Genomic DNA, 14,463 nt, shown 5'->3' on the forward strand with positions numbered 1-14,463 from the left:
TTGGAGGCCATGTTAGCTTTATAGGATCAATAGATGGTTGAAGGAAAGGGGAACAGAGCAGGCACATTAAAGTAGAACTGCTGCTTGCAAGAATGATTAAACAACACAGATCTGGTTAGGTTGAGAGGCCTGTTTCCATGTTGCACATTCTATTTAATTCTCTGTGTTTTTCCCTCTTCATACCCCTCTTGTCTCAACCATGCATACAATTTGATTAAAGTTTGCTTCTAGATTAAATTAATTCTTATACAGATTTTCAGTTCGCCTCCCTATGATGGGTTTCTTTTGAAGTTGATTTAATTCAAAATAATTCCTTTAATGATTTATGTGCACTAAATTGTCAGCTGATTTATTTTAAATCATTTGTGATCTTCCAGCAAAATGAAGCCTAGTAAACTAACTTGGATTAAAATTCTAATTTAGCTTTGAGAGTGTCACCTTGCTTAAATGCCGGAATTTCTTTGGAATTGTTTTATTCCACCAGGTTTGAACAATTCTTCAGAAAATCATGGCCCTTGTGCTCAATAAAAACTAAGTTCAAGTGATATGAGAACTTGTTCTTAATGTGTTATTTTCATCTTTTTTTAAAGAAGGACCAACTGCTAGACCATCACTGAATCCAGCTATAACAATTTCAGTCTGCGATATTGATATAATTTTTTAAAAATAGAAATTTAGAAATGACATAGAATACTTTTTTATTTCAAGAATTCTGATTCTGGTATTTTTTTTTAAAGAAGAAAAAGCCGGCACTATTTGAAGTGGCTGAAGTGGTACCAGTTATGACCAATAACTATGAAGAAAATATCCTCAAAGGCGTACGGGAGTCCAGCTACTCCCTGGATAGTTCCATAGAGCTGCTGCAGAAGGATGTAGTGCAGCTTCACGCACCTCGCTACCAGTCCATGCGCAGGGTAAGTAGAATATTAAACTATTATGGTTTGTTTGTTTTAGACCAGAACATAATAGTCTCACATTTGTTAGCATGCTATCACTTGAGACAAAAAAGGAAAAAAGCTTGAAATAAAATATTTGGAATAACACAGCAGATATTTCATTAAGTGTAAAAGTAGCTTCATGTTTTGTTTAACAACCTTTTGTCCAAGGGTGAAACAGCTATTGACAACCTCTTGCACATGTGAGTACTTGTCTGTTTAATGCAGACCTTATCCTTGTTTTATGTTTCTGCATCACACCATTACAGAATCAGCTTCATGTTGACCCAGAATTCAGAGCTGGAGTTCAAGTGGAGAGTTTGAGCAGTGGAGATTCTGACGCAGAATGAGGAATTCTACCGCTAAGCCAAAGATTTGCTTTTGAATTGGGTTGTTATGGGGCTGGTTTAGCACAGTGGGCTAAATCACTGGCTTGTAATGCTGAACAATGCCAGCAGCGCGGGTTCAATTCCTGTACCAGCCTCCCCGAACAGGTGCCGGAATGTGGCGAATAGGAGCTTTTCACAGTAACTTCATTGAAGCCTGCTTGTGACAATAAGTGATTATTATTATGCTGTTATTCAATGTTCTTGTGGTTGTTGAAACTGATACTTCACAGTTGTTTTAAATGTCTGCTTGTACTGCTGATTTTGTAATCTAATGAATCAGATGTGAAGCATCTGCTGCCTTAGACTGGAATTACAGTAGATTCTGTATTGGTGTAATGCTGAAAGCATGACACCTCTGGTAAACCAGAGCTTAGATTGTTTGATTTGGATTATCGTTGTAAATTGTAAAAAGCCATTTCAAATAAATACAAGCTTTTCATTATAAACAGGCCCTTTAAACCATCCAAATTACATTTTTAATTTGGAGAGACAGGATTTCCTTGACTCTAAGAGGAATCCCTGAAAATTCTGTTTGTACTGGCAAAGATGCTGGATAAACACAAAGGAATCCTGCAGATGTAGTTTGGCTAAGGCAATATAATATGTGCAGGTAGCAATTTAATCTAACAAAGAATCTAACTTTGTTATTTGTGTCGGATAAATTCTTAAATTTCCACCAAAAAGTGCATGTGGATTGTTTATTGTACATGTAGGTTAGTAAGAAGTCTTATAACACCAGGTTAAAGTCCAACAGGTTTGTTTCAAACACGAGCTTTCGGAGCACTGCTCCTTCCTCTGGTAAATCCACAACATGTAGATTAGCATTGAAATAAATACAAGATGCTTCCAGCCTTTCGGATAGAGAGGATACAGTGATAGATGCCTTACCTCCAGCTTATTTTGTATCTTGAGCTCCAACCAAAGTTATCAAACCTGACTAGGAAAAATGGCTCAGATTGAGATTATTGAAACCTTATGGTTGCTGTACCTGACACAAACACCATTTAATACTTGGGAATTTCCTTCCTCTGTTAGGACGTAATTGGCTGTACACAGGAAATGGACTTTATCCTTTGGCCACGGAATGATATAGAGAAGATGGTCTGTCTCCTGTTCTCCAAGTGGAAGGGTACAGATAGTGAACCTTTCAGGCCCGTTCAGGTACAATTTCAACTCGTTACATGACAATACTCCGAATTGTCATCTGTATTTTGGCAAAAAGGATACCTGTTTTTCACTCAGTGATGTTTTGACTGATGCTGTGCAGATCATTTTTTAATTGTCTTCAGTTTTGATCCTCCTCTGGCAGTGTTGGCTCCCTGCTGGGTACAATGGGCACGGCATGGCATTTTGCTAAAACAGATTATTCATCTGTGGAACTTGACTGTGTGCAGGTTATTTGATATTGGGACATCATTGCCAGGCCTGAACCCCTCCTTACCTGGAGTTCCACATACATGCACTTTAAGCAAAGATGCCTGGATGAAGATCAGCAGAAGGTGCTCTGGCAAATCTGAGCAAGGCACTGAACCAATTTGAAGCAGCACTACACCTGTTTTAGCTGAAATCCGTTAACTCTGTATGGAATTTGAATTGAATCTGGGGCGGCCTTGATCTCTTTGCTCAGCTATTCACTGGATACTTGTTGAGCTGCAAATCTTGTATTTAAAAATAGAAATGCATTAACAAATTTGCTGTTTATGCAGGCCAAGTTTGAGTTTCATCATGGTGATTATGAGAAACAGTTTCTGCACTTTAGCCAGAAGGATAAGGCAGGACTCATCGTAAACAACCCAAACCAGTCCATCTTTCTGTTCATTGATCGTCAGCACTTGCAAGTGAGTATAATGCTGCTTGCCATTATTTTTTTTAAAGCTCTTCAGTTCCAGCTGTTTAACTAAGGGAATGTAAAAATAGTGGCATGACAGTCGGTTTTAATTGTTTTTAGTGCCATCAGTGCTTACAAGCTGATTCATTCATCTGCATTTTTTGCTGCTTTGTGTTTTTTAACTTATTTTGTGAACTAATGTAGTAGCATTCTAATGGCGTATTGATAAAGTTATGCTGTTAACTCTAGCTGCCATTATATATGACAGTTCCTCTTTACATAATTGTATATAATTACTTCTAGGAGGCAGCACTGTGGCGCAGTGGTTAGCATTGCTGCCTCACAGCCCGAGGTCCCAGGTTTGATCCCGGCTCTGGCCCACTGTGTGAAGTTGCACATTCTCCCCGTGTTTGCGTGGGTTTCACCCTCACAATCCAAAGATGTGCAGGGTGAGTGGATTGGCCACGCTAAATTGCCCCTTAATTGGAACAAAAATGAATTGGGTACTCAAAATGTTTTTTAAAATAATTACTTCTAGGTTTACTGTCCAGAATCTGTATGAAAAATTCTAATTTGCGTACATTTGTTAACTTATCTTGTGACATTTTACGGGCTGTTGTTGCTTTTTCAGAAATCCTTGCGTGAAAAGAAGCTGCTCAGCTATTTTGACTCTGCAGGGTGCCCTGTTCATGCATTCAGAGTGGACTATAAATTCATTATTTTGTATAATTACTTTGGAGAATAACGAATGAATTTGGTTAAGTTTCCACCTCCTATTAAACCGTTAGTCTGTGCAGAGTAACTACTTTCGGCTTAAGTGCTGCAGTTGACTCCAAAAACTCTGGATTGTGATGTTGGGGGGGGGGGGGGGTGAAAATCAGCCAGGGTTCCTGCTTTTGATCACAGTCTTTTATTAGGCAGTCCCTCAGGGTCGAGGCTGACCTGCTTCCATGCTAAAAATGAATTCTTCAGTAACTGAGTCCCAACGTGTGACCTATGGTGGCTGTCACAGGTGGGGCCAGAGGTTTTTGGAGGGGTGGGTGGGGTGCCAGAATTGCCATGGGCTCCTTTTTGTTGACGATGCTTGGCTTCAGCTTGCTCTCGGTAATGAAACTTGTGTTCAGCTCCTTCCGAGGTGCTTTTCCTCCTCCGGGCAGTTTTGGGCCAGGGATTCGCAAGTGTCTGTGGGGATTCAAGGAGTATTTGAGGGTGCCCTTGAAGTGTTTTCTCTGCCCTCCTGCCGATCACAAAACAGTGTAAGGGCTTGCAGTGTTTGGATACTGGATGAGTTGGGATTGGCTGTGCTGTAATCACTATACCCAGATAGCCTGCTGTCAGAGCTTAAATATAAATGGCAACTTAGATAAAGTACCAGAGGATGACCTCAGTCTGTTGAACCAGATCTCTGTGCGAGAGGCCTCAGGAGGAGTAGAGAAAAACTTTGTGGAGGGTAGAAACTCAATGGACAGTATTGCATTGATGTTTATTGTTTATAGCTTTTGAAAAGCTAATTCCACCATAAACTGTTAACAATGTGGTACAGTTATATTAATTCAAATAGACTAAACCAGTTTCTTTTTTTTTAAAGTAAAGAAAAAGTTTAATTTGGGGTTTGTGGCCCAAATGCATTACGTTTCCTCCTGCAAAGAGACCTTTGATTTTGTCTGGGCCTTGTATGTAAGGATGCCCTATTTGCTTATTGGTATAGGCACATCAAAATCATAAGGGTTAGAATGCAGGCATCCAGGGTGTATGTTGAAACAAACAAAACAGTTCTACTTTTGATAGAAACTGCTTGGGAAACCCCCCCCCCCCCCCCCCGCGCCAGAAACAAAAATCCTCCAAAGGCAGAATCTTGGTGTTTAATTTCTGACCCCTGGTGTAGTAAGGCTTGGCATTTTCTAATAGGGAGGTAGCAATGCATTCTTCACCCTCCGAAGACTTGTCATAGCCAAGCCATTTTAAATTTGCCTGCTATGGATTCTTCTAACGGCTAGAAAAATGTATTTTAATAACCTGTAAATTAGACTAATTGGTGCCTGAAAGTTCAAAGTAACATTAGACTTGACTTGTTCTGTGCTTTAAAGAAGAAAAACATACTTGCCTCACTAGATTGAAGTCGGGGTCAATGATCTAGCTTTGGTTTGCATTTAAGGTGTAGTAGCTGTATTTTAAATACCGTATATACTCGCGTATCATTCGATCTCGCGTATCATGCGACCCCTAAATTTTTAACCCCAAAACATGATTTTATGCTATACCTCGTGTATCATACGAGTCACTTTTTTGGAAATTAATTTTGGAAACTAAAACTTGCTGTGGTCACAATCAGTAGTATTCTGATGGGAAGAGTGGATTCTGCTGTGAAAGCTGTTCGCGATTCGAACAGCTTTCCAGCTGGCTTTACTAGCGTCGTTCTGCCACTTGACGTTTCCATTCATAAAAACATGAATGGAAACGTCAAGTGGCTGAACATCTTCCCATCAGAATGCTGTGGTCAAAATCTGAAGAGTAGTATTCTGATGGGAAGATGTTCAGCCACTTGACGTTTCCATTCATGTTTTTATGAATGGAAACGTCAAGTGGCAGAACGGCGCTAGTAAAGCCAGCTGGAAAGCTGTTCAAATCGCGAACAGCTTTCACAACAGAATCCACTCTTCCCATCAGAATACTACTGATTGTGACCACAGCATTCTGATGGGAAAATGTTCAGCCACTTGACGTTTCCATTCATGTTTTTATGAATGGAAACGTCAAGTGGCAGAACGACGCTAGTAAAGCCAGCTGGAAAGCTGTTCGAATCGCAAACAGCTTTCACAACAGAATACACTCTTCCCATCAGAATACTACTGATTGTGACCACAGCATTCTGATGGGAAGATGTTCAGCCACTTGACGTTTCCATTCATGTTTTTATGAATGGAAACGTCAAGTGGCTGAACATCTTCCCATCAGAAAAAACAGCAAGTAAAACACCCGCGAATGTTGTATCTCGCGTATCATGCGACCCCCCAAATTTAGGCTACAATTTAGGTCTTCAAAAGTCGCATGTTACCATAAGACCATAAGACATAGGAGTGGAAGTAAGGCCATTCGGCCCATCGAGTCCACTCCACCATTCAATCATGGTTGATTTCAACTCCATTTACCCGCTCTCTCCCCATAGCCCTTAATTCCTCGAGAAATCAAGAATTTATCAATTTCTGTCTTAAAGACACTCAATGTCCCGGCCTCCACCGCCCTCTGTGGCAATGAATTCCACAGACCTACCACTCTCTGGCTGAAGAAATTTCTCCTCATCTCTGTTCTAAAGTGACTCCCTTTTATTCTAAGGCTGTGCCCCCGCGTCCTAGTCTCCCCTGCTAATGGAAACAACTTCCCTACGTCCATCCTATCCAAGCCATTCATTATCTTGTACGTTTCTATTAGATCTCCCCTCAACCTCCTAAACTCCAATGAATATAATCCCACGATCCTCAGACGTTCATCGTATGTTAGGCCTACCATTCCTGGGATCATCCGTGTGAATCTCCGCTGGACCCGCTCCAGTGCCAGTATGTCCTTCCTGAGGTATGGGGCCCAAAATTGCTCACAGTATTCTAAATGGGGCCTAACTAGTGCTTTATAAAGCCTCAGAAGTACATCCCTGCTTTTATATTCCAAGCCTCTTGAGATAAATCTATACGCGAGTATATACGGTAAATAAATAGTTTATGTTTTGTGACTGGAGAGTTATGGATTTATTTGTTTTTGTTTTGCAGACTCCAAAAACTAAGGCCATAATTTTCAAGCTGTGCAGTGTCTGTCTTTACCTGCCACAGGATCAGCTTACCCATTGGGGAGTTGGAACCATTGAGGACCATCTCCGTCCCTACATGCCAGATTAGGGGCAACAGCCAGCAAAATAGGGAAGATCACAAGAGCCAACAACAGTGAACTCACATTTCATCTTTATTTCTGAGTTTTAAGATGATCCACTCATGAAAAGAACAGTCTGTTACAAAGCATACTCATCTTAAATTTAATTTTTTCCAGTCATGCATATCTCAGAACTTTATTTCTTTCATTTATTACCTGCATACTCATTGTAATAGGCTGCTTTGCAGTTAATCTGCATTGTGTCAACTCCACATGGAAAACAAAATGGTGAAATTTGAAGAGATTGTTATACATTGACGCATACATACCTGAAATGTACATATTAGTCTTCTCGTTTGTGCTGGTTATGTACCCTGACAATTACTGTACATGTTATAAAGATGTTATGTTAGGGTGGGAAGTGCATTTGACAAGAATTTCAGCAATTAAAGGATACAACTTAGATGTGTTGTACAGATGAAAGGATTTAAAGCTGAATAGCACTATCATTACGGTCCTGATAGATACATTTATATTGGGCACATACTGGTCACAATTTAAAGATGACAAGCAACTTAAAAGTGGGGAAAGAAATCTTAAAGTACTCTTTTAAAAACCTCTTGTGTAATGTAAGTCCTGGTGTGGGCTACATTTGAGTTTGCTTACATGTTCTTTTTGGATCTCTTTCCCTGAGTTGCTATATAAACGTACAAAGGAGTTTTCCTTCTATTCTTTGGGGAGATTTTAGCAGGTTAATAATGGACAGACTCTGCAGATAACAGAACTGGAGCCTCAAGTAGCAAAAGAGCTACAAAATCGTCACTAAAGTTCAGTGTTACTGGAATTTTTAAATAAAAGAGCCTTCCTGTAGCTGAAGCAGCTTATTTACCTAGAAAATGAGGTTGGGACTATAAGATGACGGTAGAAAGTGGTGCAAAATATGCTGGTTGCTGATCGCACAACTGTGTAAAAGTTAAAATGACTAATGGAGAATTACCAGTGCTTGCATACAAGAAAATGCACCTAAAATTGCTTCTTAAAAAAAATCTTCTGGAGTCTTTCAATTTGGTTATTAAGGGGATTGTTTGTAAGACTTGATTTTGAGCTTGTGCAATTAACACTAGGCAGGCTGCCGAGATGAATCGAAGGGGAAATAGCTTTTCTGTGGAGCTGTAAGACTGAGCTTTCTGGGGTTATTTATGCATGCCTGCCACTTCAGATAAGAACAGCGCTAACCAGTAGCAAATTTGTACTCGCCTTCTGTTGAAATTGGAAAAAGTGAAAATAAATCTTCAATCCATATTCCGAATTGTCTGAATTGTTTTCTTGAAGTGGTTTTGATTAGCCTTTGAAGTACCTTAACAACTCGTGGTAGATGTACACCATTTTAATATTTCTGAACCAAATTATCCTGTCATGTTGTACTAACAAACATAATAACCTGATATCTAGGTACAGCCCATCAAGAGAAACAAAATTTAAAGGTTAGCATTTGTTAGCAGCCATTGAAAATGATTTGATCTCTGGTAACAGGGCTGTTTGTCTCAGACTGACAGAATGGATGTTGCCCCTTTTTGCTGCCTCCAAAGATATGAATCCAGTGTGGGCATTCATAACCTATTAAAATATAAGAACCCAGCAGAGATCAACCCATCAATATAAGTACCAAAGCAAACTACTGTGGATGCTAGATCTGAAATAAAAACGAAAAGCTAAAAATGCTCAGCAGCATCTATGGAGATTAAACAGTTAATGTTTCTGGTCAATGATATTTCATCAAAACAGAAGGGAGAGTTTAAAAGCGTGGACAGGAGATGCTGGAAAGAAAAAACAGTCAGATCTGTGATCGGTTGGAATGCAAGAGAGGTTCACAGAACAAGATTTTATGATGCAAAATATAGGAAGTGGCAATGGGTACAATAAAAGGACAAAGGTTCATAGAATCCCTGCGGTGCAGAAGGAAGCCATTCAGCCCATCGAGGCTGCACCGACGCTCTGAAAGAGCACCCTAACTAGGCCCACACCCCCACCCTACTACCTCTGTAACCCCACCTACCCTTTGGACAATAAAGGGCAATTTAGCATAGCCAATCCACCTCGCCTGCACATTTTTGCACTGTAGGAGGAAACCGGAGCACCCGGAGGGGAAACAGACACGGGGAGAAAGTACAAACTCCATACAGGCACTCGCCCAAGATCAGAAGCGAATCTGGGTCCCTGGTGCTGTGAGGCAGCAGTCATAACCACTGCTGGTCAGATGAGGTGTGACTATATAGACATCTGAATGCAACATGAAGGGATAAAGAAAGATGCAAAGCAACAGAAAAAAGAACCAGATGGAGGCATAGGTTATGATCTAAAATTGAACTTGAGGTGCTGTCTTGCAAGCTTGCATGAGCTTCATGGGAAAACTGCAGCAGGCTCTAGACCGGTCAGAGTGGCTATGTAGCAGCTATCTGAAGAGTTCTTTGGTGTCTGAGTTGAGGGATATGGGGTGCAAGTGGGAAAATGAGGTTGAAGCCTGATGTCAGCCATGATAGTATTCAATTGCACAGCAGACTCAATGGACCCTTTGCTCTTGTTACTTGTGTTTTGAGCTATCACCAGAGTTCCAGAACTGTTAACCGCTTTCTATCTGTCATCAACATATCCCATGGAACTTAGCAAGCAATACACACTTTTGCCATCGAGCTACAGAAGGAGATATGAGGACAGCTTATCAAAGAGGTAGGTTTTAAGAAGCATCTTAAAGGAGGGGAGGGAGTAAACTTGAGCATCAATTTACACACATTTTCAGCTGTGCCAAACAGGATACTACTGCTCCACAGGGGTATCTTTGTCCCAGCAACATGGACTCACTACTTTCTTGGATCATCAGGGCTTTTTCTGAAACATTTTTGATTGACAGAGCTTTTCTCGAGCCTACTTCACTTAATGTCTGCTTCCTGCAGTCCTTTTCTATAATTCAAAGCCTATTTCTCTGCTCCACTCTTAACAACTTACCTGGGACATGTTTCTGTCCACTGTCTTTATCCCTTACCTGGGAGTTCCTTTTGGGAACTCCCTACCCCCGTCCTAATCCCTCTCTCTGGGAAGCTTATTAATTTTGGTGCTCTGTACCTGGTCACATGGCCTGGGTTTTTCACCCTTCTCTTTCCGCCGTGTGCCAGAGCACAGCACCTATCCTGGGCCAGAAGAACGCAAAGATGCTGAACTGCATGTGTAGCCTGGTCCCAGGCCTGCGTATGCATAGAAAATCGAAGGTTCATCAGGACTTGGAATTCTGAACCTCCAAGGTAAGTTTGGGTTTCTTAACACCCCTTACACTATGAGTTCTTGTTTTGTGTAGTAACCTTTGATGTAGCATCTGGTCAAATGCCTTCTGGAAATCTTTTTTTAACGGACAATTTTATTGAGGTATTTTTTGGCATTGTAAACAGTAACAATATACATTAGTGTGCAGATACCAATTACAAAAACATAGTGCAAATAACAGTTCCTCTCTCGCAAATAGACCCGCCTATTCTTCCCCCCCTACTCTACACTATTCTATCCCCGCCCCCGCTGACGATTAGTTCCCCGCGAAGAAGTCGATGAATGGTTGCCACCCCGATAGTGATCACTGGCGAACCCCGATAGTGATCCTCGTAAGGCGAACTTGATTTTTTTCCAAGCCGAGAAAGCTTGCCATGTCCGACAGACATACTTTGGTCTTTGGGGGCTTTGAGTCCCTCCAGGCCAACAATATTTGTCGCCGGGCTACCAGGGAAGCAAAGGCCACAGTCGGCCGCTATCCCCTCCTGGATTCCTGGGTCCTCCGACACCACAAAAATCGCCACATCTGGATTCATCGCCAGCCTTGTTTTCAGTACCCGAGACATGACGTCTGCGAATCCCTGCCAGTACCCCCTGAGTTTTGGACACGCCCAGAACATGTGGACATGGGTCGCTGGTCATCCCCCACATCTAGCACACTTGTCCTCCAGCCCAAAGAATTTGCTCATCCGGGCCATCGTCCTGTGGGCCCGGTGAACTACCTTGAACTGAATCAGGCCGAGCCTGGCACATGTTGCGGTTGCATTTACCCTCCTCAGAGCGTCTACCCATACGCCTCCCTCCAACTCCCCACCAAGTTCCTCCTCCCACTTGAGTTTCAGTTCCTCGGTCCCTGTGTCCTCCGCTCCCATAAGCTCCTTATAAATATCCGAGATTCTCCCCTCTCCAACCCCACCCCTGGAAACTACCCTGTCCTGGATCCCCCTTGGTGGAAGGCGTGGAAAGGACGGGACCTGTCTACGTACGAAATCCCGCACCTACAAGTACCGAAAGTCATTCCCCCTTGCCAGCCCGAACTTCTCCAGCGCCCTCATGTTCGCGAAGCTCCCTTCCAGGAACAAGTCGCCCATCCTTCCCACCTCCGCCATGCTCAAAACCCGCCGTCCATCTTCCCTGGGACAAATCGGTGGTTGTCGCATGTTGGGGACCAGACCGATGCTCCCACTTCCCCCGCATGCCTCCTCCATTGGCCCCAAATCCGCAAAGCCGCCACCACTAAAGGGCTGGTGGAGTACCTGGCCGGCGGGAGCGGCAGAGGAACCGTGACCAGGGCTGCCAAGCTGGTGCCCCTGCACGAAGCAGCCTCCACCCGCTCCCAAACCGACCCCATACCCACCATCCATTTCCTTATCATAGCTATGTTAGCCGCCCAGTAGTAGTTGCTGAGGTTCGGCAACGCCAGTCCCCCCTCGCTACGTTTCCGTTCCAGCATCCCCCTCTTTACCTGTGGGGACTTGCCCGCCCAAACAAATCCCAGGATGATTTTATTGATTCCTTTAAAGAAGGACCACGGAATGAAAATAGGGAGACACTAAAAAATAAACAGGAATCTTGGGAGGATTGTCATCTTCACCGCCTATACTCTCCCCGCTAGTGACAGCGGGAGCGCATCCCACCTCCAAAACTCGCTCCTCATTTGCTTCACCAGCCTAGACAAGTTCAATTTATGCATCTTGCCCCAGTCCCGCGCCACTTGTATTCCTAAATACCTAAAACTTTCCCCAACCAGCCTAAACGATAGCTCCCTCAGCCTATTCTCCTGACCCCTCGCCTGCACCACAAACATCTCGCTTTTTGCCATGTTCAACTTGTACCCCGAAAACCGGCCAAATTCCCCAAGGATTTCCATAATCCCATCCATCCCTGCCGCTGGATCCGACACGTACAAAAGCAGGTCATCCGCGTAGAGCGAGACCTTGTGTTCTACCCCCTCCATCCCTTGCCGTTCTCAGAGCAATTGCCAGTGGTTCTATGGCCAACGTAAACAGCAATGGAGAGAGGGGGCATCCCTATCTTGTCCCGCGGTGTAGTCTAAAATACTCAGATGTCATCCTGTCCGTCCTTACACTAGCCTCCGGGGCCTGATATAGCAGTTTAATCCAGTCCAGAAAGCCGTCCCCAAACCCAAACCGTCCCAGCACCTCCCATAAATAGTCCCACTCCACCCGGTCAAAAGCCTTTTTGGCATCCATTGCCACCACTACCTCCACCTCTCTGCCCTCCGGGGGCATCATAATCACATTGAGTAGCCTTCGTAGGTCGGCTACCAGCTGCCTGCCCTTTACAAACCCTGTTTGGTCCTCCACAATCACGCCCGGTACGCAGTCTTCGATTCTGGACGCCAGAATCTTGGCCAGCAGTTTAGCGTCCACATTAATCAGGGAGGTTGGCCTATCGGACCCACAAGCTTCCGGATCTTTATCCCGTTTTAATATCAGCGAGATGGTAGCTTGCAACGTTGTCGGGGGTACCACCCCATTGTCCCTCGCCTCGTTAAATACCCTAACCAGCACCGGCCCCACTATCCCCGAGAACTTTCTGTAGAACTCCATGGATACCCATCCGGCCCCGCGGCTTTACCCGACTGCATGGCCTTCAGGCCCCCCCATTACTTCTTCAGCTCTAATCGGGGCCCCCAGTCTCTCTACCAGCCCCTTGCCCACCTTTGGGAAGGTCAGCCCACCTAAGAAGCGCCTCATCCCCTCCGGCCCCATGGGGGGTTCTGAGGTATACAGCTTACTGTAAAAGTCCCTGAATACCCTGTTCAATCCTGCCGGGTCTCCAACCTGGTTCCCAGCCCCGTCCACTACCGTCCCTATTTCCCTGGCCGCCTCCCTCTCCCTAACTTGCTGTGCAAGCATTCTGCTGGCTTTCTCCCCATACTCATACCCCGTGTCCCTGGCCTTTCTGAGCTGCTCTACGGCCTTCCCACTGGATAGTGCTCCCAGCTCCGCCTGCAGTCTCCGTTGTTCCCTAAGTAGCTCTGCCCTCGGGGACTCCGCATATTCCCTATCCGTCCGTATCATCTCCTGCACCATACTGTCCATCTGGGGCTGGTTTAGCACAGGGCTAAATAGTTGGCTTTTAAAGCAGACCAAGGCAGGCCAGCAGCACGGTTCAATTCCCATACCAGCCTCCCCGAACAGGTGTCGGAATGTGGCGACTAGGGGCTTTTCACAGTAACTTCATTTGAAGCCTACTTGTGACAATAAGAAATTTTCATTTCATTTCATCTCCGCCCTGTCCGTTCTGTCCCTATGGGCTCGGATTGAGATCAGTTCTCCTCTCACCACCGCCTTCAGTGCCTCCCAGAGCACCGCTGCTGAGACTTTCCCTGTATCGTTGACCTGCAGGTAGTCCTGCATGCATTTCCCCACTCACACGCCCTCTCATCTGCCAACAATCCCACCTCTAACCTCCATTGTGGGCGCTGGTAACTTTCTTTGCAGACCTGCAGGTCGACCCAATGTGGAGCATGGTCCGAAATAGTGATCGCCGAGTATTCTGTATCCCTCACCCCCTCCAAAAAGTCCCTACTCATAATAAAGAAGTCAATACGAGAATAAACCTTGTGAACATGTGAATAGAGTGAGAACTACTTCCCCATCGGCTGGCTGATTCTCCAGGGATCTACCCCCCCCCCCCCCCCCCCCATTTGTTCCATGAACCCTCTCAGTTCTGTTCTGGAGCACGACCGGTCCCGGTCGGGGTCGAGGACTGTATTAAAGTCCCCACCCATAATCACCTTGTGCGAATCCAAGTCGGGGATTTTCCCCAGCAGCCTTTTGAGGAAATCTACATCATCCCAGTTTGGAGCGTCAACATTCACTAGGACCACCCTCACCCCCTCACCATGAGAGACCATGAGAAATCTACCCCCCCCCCCCCGATCCGCTACTGTGCTGTCCCCTCAAATTGAACCCGTTTGTTAATCATGATCACGACCCCTCTGGTCTTAGCGTCAAGCCCCGAATGGAAGACCTGGCTAACCCAGCCCTTCCGTAATCTAATCTGGTCCGCCACTTTCAAATGTGTCTCCTGCAGCAACATTACATCCGCCTTCAGAGCCCGTAAGTGCGCGAACACACGCGCCCTCTTGACCGACCTGTTTAACCCT

At 44.5% G+C, this 14,463-nt stretch overlaps 1 protein-coding gene across 3 annotated transcripts in view; it reads left to right on the top strand.

Moving 5' to 3' along the window:
• The window catches only part of c5h6orf62 (chromosome 5 C6orf62 homolog), a 35,760-nt gene extending 27,448 nt beyond the window's left edge, over positions 1-8,312 (top strand). For all 3 annotated transcript variants that reach the window (XM_038796942.1, XM_038796943.1, XM_038796944.1), the window contains 4 exons: positions 738-914; positions 2,360-2,485; positions 3,031-3,162; positions 6,914-8,312. In XM_038796942.1, the coding sequence (XP_038652870.1) occupies positions 738-914; positions 2,360-2,485; positions 3,031-3,162; positions 6,914-7,039 (561 nt within the window). In that variant the 3' untranslated portion in view covers positions 7,040-8,312. The remainder of the gene's footprint in view (positions 1-737; positions 915-2,359; positions 2,486-3,030; positions 3,163-6,913) is intronic.
• The last annotated feature ends 6,151 nt before the right edge of the window (positions 8,313-14,463 follow it).

Source organism: Scyliorhinus canicula, chromosome 5 (genome assembly GCF_902713615.1).
Source record: "Scyliorhinus canicula chromosome 5, sScyCan1.1, whole genome shotgun sequence".
Taxonomy (NCBI): domain Eukaryota; kingdom Metazoa; phylum Chordata; class Chondrichthyes; order Carcharhiniformes; family Scyliorhinidae; genus Scyliorhinus; species Scyliorhinus canicula.